The following is a 4,026-nucleotide window of genomic DNA, read 5'->3' on the forward strand; positions in this document are numbered from 1 at the left end:
CAGTGCGGTAAATCGTGAAAGAAAAAGTAAACAACGAGAAACTGTCATTTACAGTTAGGCCCTTTTGTCGTGGGACTGTCGAAATGTTCGTAATAACGGATGAACTTGAAGATATGTTGCACAACACAAAAAAATTGCGCTTTTTACATAACACAACAGTTATCAGAATAGTAATATAAACTAACTTGATAATTTGCACAATCGGTAGAAAAATACAGGGCAGCAACTTAACATGCTACTTGGGAATTGCTTTATGTAGTTGCATACGCACCGCTCGCACACCAATTCGAATACCGGGGAAAAAAATCCACCATACTTCCCTTTCGACGAAAAGAACTTCACCGTACTGCGACATATTCTCTCGAACGAAATGATTATTGGCCTGCGGAGGAAGCTCATGTACACGTACTTCTATGGAATCGTTCACCACGTACACAGGGATTCCGTATTTAACATTGTCATACTCGACACTGTGCACCTCGTGCATTCTTTCCTTAAGCAAGATTTCAATTTTGATTGCTGCTTGTCTAACTTTGCAGCGCTTGAAATCTATACAAATTGAATTTGGTCTTTAAGGCCCAGGTACTGGCTTTGTTAAATCGTATTTGCCCATTTCGTACAGTTTAGCCAGTTTAGTGCTATCACTTAATGCTTATGGTAGGGATCTGATTGGCCATTGGCATCCTTCTTTCACAATGGGAGCTTGACACAATACGAAACAGCCGAACCCGAAACTTAAAAACCGAATTAAAATCAAATCTGGTTTCATTGTACTGATTTGCAACAATCAATTTTTGAAATTGATAAGCATCTAAGCGCTTTCACATAATCACTTTTTTTTCGATTCGTCTTCGACTCTTTACTGCCTAGCAGTTCAAATTGATTCGAATACAGTTGGCGATAATTAAGTTCAATTCGAGCTGCCTGGCATTGAACAACTCCGAAGACGGAACCAACAATAAAGAAGATGGAGAACAGACCCGAAAAACAGATCAAAACAGTTGACGATAAATTGTGTTGATACTTTTGTTTTATTAATCCATTTGTCTAGATTTATCTTAAATAGAGCTTCACTAGCTGGTTTAAATTTAGCCTATAGATGCTTTCACGATTTTTGTTTTTGTTTTTTTTTTTTCAGAACTGGTTTCCAACAAGGACATTTAACACACACACACATTTTCCGAAATAAGAAATTCGCTTGTTTTTCCGTTTCCTTTTGAGCTAAAATGTGAAAAAGTTGTGTTAAGTCGGTTAAAGTGCTACAGCTGCTTTGTTTGTTTGTTTTTTTTTTCTCTTTTTTGTCACAGGAAAAATATTCTGCTCTGCCGAAAAGCGTGTGTACATAAATTCTTTTACTATTTTTTTTTTTCGTTTCGTTTCCGTTATTTTTCTGGTAGGGTCAATAACCCGCAGATCGATATCAGTTCACTGATATGAAATTTGCATTCTAATAAAACTGGTTTCGCGCAAGGTAGACTAAATTTATTTCCGTGTTTTTTTTTTGTTTAAATTCAATCAACTTGTAGCAGTTGTTTGTCTCCTTAAAATCATATTGTATTACGATAAATTTAGATATCTATGTATGCGTGTAAAAAAACAGATGTAAGAGTACTTATAGTCTTAAACATTAAAAAAAAAATCGTTACGTTGAACAAATGATTAACATGTAATGTTGTTAAATATTTGTTTCCTGTTCGCATTTCACGGGCGCGCTATCGAAACGAGCCGAGGAAGGATACTCGCATGTTTCATTAAGTCATACTGCGACGGAAAATGGCAGCAAGCAAACGAGATAAATTCCAGTGGGATTTCCGCGCTGTTTGCTAGAAATAAATAGTCAAAGCGCGTCGATCGCGCAAAAGCACTGAGTACGAAGACATCGGTAGCAAAATACTATGAATTGAAGCCGTTATTGTTATCATCCTCTTCGAGTCCGTCGGGGTCCTTGCCGGGCGGGCCTTTGGCCTGCTTTATCCGTTCCTGTTCGTACTCGACAAAGTCGTCGAATAAGCTGGGCCAGGCTTCGGTATCGTCGTACTGTGTAATATCACAGGTTTCTACAAAGTTCAAAAACATATTCCAGGTGTCCTTCGGTACACCGCGGATGTTCTGATGCTGTTCTAGGAAGTGCAACCATCGAGGTAAGATGTCCGGTGTGTGAACGGTGAATACGAGCCGCCACAAACTGATGGCCATGTCGAGCGAAAGAATCCGTTGTCCTGGTTCAAGCCCGAAACGGAACGTGAATCGGTACAACAGTTTAAAATCTTCCGAATCATCTTTGAGCTTCTCGATGTTCTGCTTCAGCCGAACCTTGATGTCGTCAATACTGGCGGCGTTCATCTTCTGCAGACCCTGTATAAATTCGGCTTTCGTAAACTGACACATTTGCGATGCGTCCAGGCGCCACGCCAGCAGCAGAATGGCAAAATCGTCCGGCTTATAACCAAGTTCACAGCACAGCCGTTCGATGCCATCCGACAGGATTGCGTCCTCCTGTTCGTCCTTGTATTCCTCGAACAGTTTATTCAGATCGTTGTCCGAGATTTGCGTTGCGAGATCCTTGCCTGTAATGGGAAATTTTAAAAATCAAACTTTGATATTGATCTTTGCGAAACCAGGTGGCAGGTTACCTGGCAGATTGGTACCGTCCGGTAGGGTGCCAAGGTTTCCATTAAGTAATCCAATTGATTTCTTAAAACTGTCACTCTTCCGATCTGAACCGAGACCGAGCGAAGGTATTCGTATTGGGCTGGCGGCCAGCAAGTCGGCTGTTTCTGCAGAAAAAAGTAACATCCCATTAACATAGTTTTTTCTCCCCCAAATCCCTGACCAATATAATCACCATGGATCGCCGATTCCGGATCCAATACGGCCGTGTCCGTCCCGGCTACCAATCCAGTCGTGGCGGCACTGCTGCTTGTCGGATTCGGTGGTGCACGGAAGCATGTCAAACAACTTCCCATTTTCTATCTTCTATCGCTTCTTCAATTAATCGGCCCGTGTACCGAAGGACCGTTTCCGATCAACCCGAGCAACAAAAAAAAACTCCCTGATTATTTGCGTCTAAGTGGAATTGCACGATGGGTCCAACCGGAGGAATCGATACTCATTCTCCCGTAGTGGTCTATTGCCGTTTGCTAACTGGTGCCGAAAGATAAAAAATGCATACGGGGTTTCAATGTCAACGTTTCCTGAACGGGTACATTGTGGTAGTTGGCACACGGATGACGAAAGCTGGTCAATGGTTGGCACTCTAGAACAGTTATGCTGGTTTTCGGTGTCGTTTTTGTTGGGTTACTTCGCTGAGTGGTACCTGAAAAATAATGTTTTTTTTTTCATGTTAATTGTGTGAGTATAATTCAGAAGGCACGAATAATACTGGTTTAGCAACAAAGTAACAAAGCATTTGAATTTTTCATTCTCATGAACAAGGAAATGTCTGTAAACCAATTTAGTTTCTTTGAATAGAATCGAAAATCTTCCATATTTTCCAATCCACAACGCATCGACCAGGAATACATCACTTAACTACACACCCACTGTGAGATTTATAAAATTATTTCACAAAAACTCCAATTTTTCACTACCTTTTCCAGATGTAGCAGCTTCCCAAAATCACTTCAATATTTTCTTCTCCGCTAATGACTGCAAGCAAACTCTTCTTCTTTCTGCTGTCTGCTCGCAGTGGAATGATGGCCCAGTGACGTTCAATGATGATTCTGTTTTGACGTTTCAATCTTTGCTTATCGAAAAACATCGCCAGCTCAGAACTCAACCTGCTGCTGGTGCAGTACAGCGCCACCACCACTACCGCCAGTACATTGTTAGAATACTTTGTCATGCTTACTTTTCGACTAATAATTTCGTTATTTAGGTAATTGAAATGTGGTAATCTCGAAAAACAAGTACTTAGCAGGTATAATGTACATTTTGAATGCTAGAAATTGAAAACCACTTTCTGATAGTACAGGCTGTCTAACTGCTATGACATTTTTGATTCAAGATGTATGTATTGGACAGGTT

General features: G+C 40.6%; 1 protein-coding gene across 2 annotated transcripts; it reads right to left on the reverse strand.

Moving 5' to 3' along the window:
* Positions 1–1,012: 1,012 nt before the first annotated feature.
* Positions 1,013–3,713, reverse strand: LOC131436591 (DCN1-like protein 3). Of its 2 annotated transcripts, none has more exons than XM_058605402.1 (4): positions 3,591–3,713; positions 2,846–3,316; positions 2,634–2,771; positions 1,013–2,567 (listed from the first exon to the last, which is right to left on the reverse strand). In XM_058605402.1, exons 2-4 carry the CDS (start codon positions 2,964–2,966, stop codon positions 1,894–1,896), a joined length of 933 nt encoding a protein of 310 aa, XP_058461385.1. In that variant the 5' UTR covers positions 2,967–3,316; positions 3,591–3,713; the 3' UTR covers positions 1,013–1,893. The 2 variants fall into 2 exon arrangements, with proteins under 2 accessions (XP_058461385.1, XP_058461384.1); XM_058605401.1 differs by having other exon boundaries at positions 2,634–2,777.
* Positions 3,714–4,026: the final 313 nt, after the last annotated feature.

The sequence above is a fragment of the Malaya genurostris genome, chromosome 3 (assembly GCF_030247185.1).
Source record: "Malaya genurostris strain Urasoe2022 chromosome 3, Malgen_1.1, whole genome shotgun sequence".
Lineage (NCBI taxonomy): Eukaryota > Metazoa > Arthropoda > Insecta > Diptera > Culicidae > Malaya > Malaya genurostris.

Bases quoted from the DNA above. Each gene is read 5' to 3' on its own strand.
- LOC131436591 (XM_058605401.1), bottom strand. From the start codon at position 2,966: ATGGGAAGTTGTTTGACATGCTTCCGTGCACCACCGAATCCGACAAGC. The intron at 2,778-2,845 runs GTGATTATATTG...TTTTTTCTGCAG, and splicing joins TCCGGAATCGGCGATCCATG to AAACAGCCGACTTGCTGGCC. The intron at 2,568-2,633 runs GTAACCTGCCAC...TTCCCATTACAG, and splicing joins GGACGGTACCAATCTGCCAG to GCAAGGATCTCGCAACGCAA.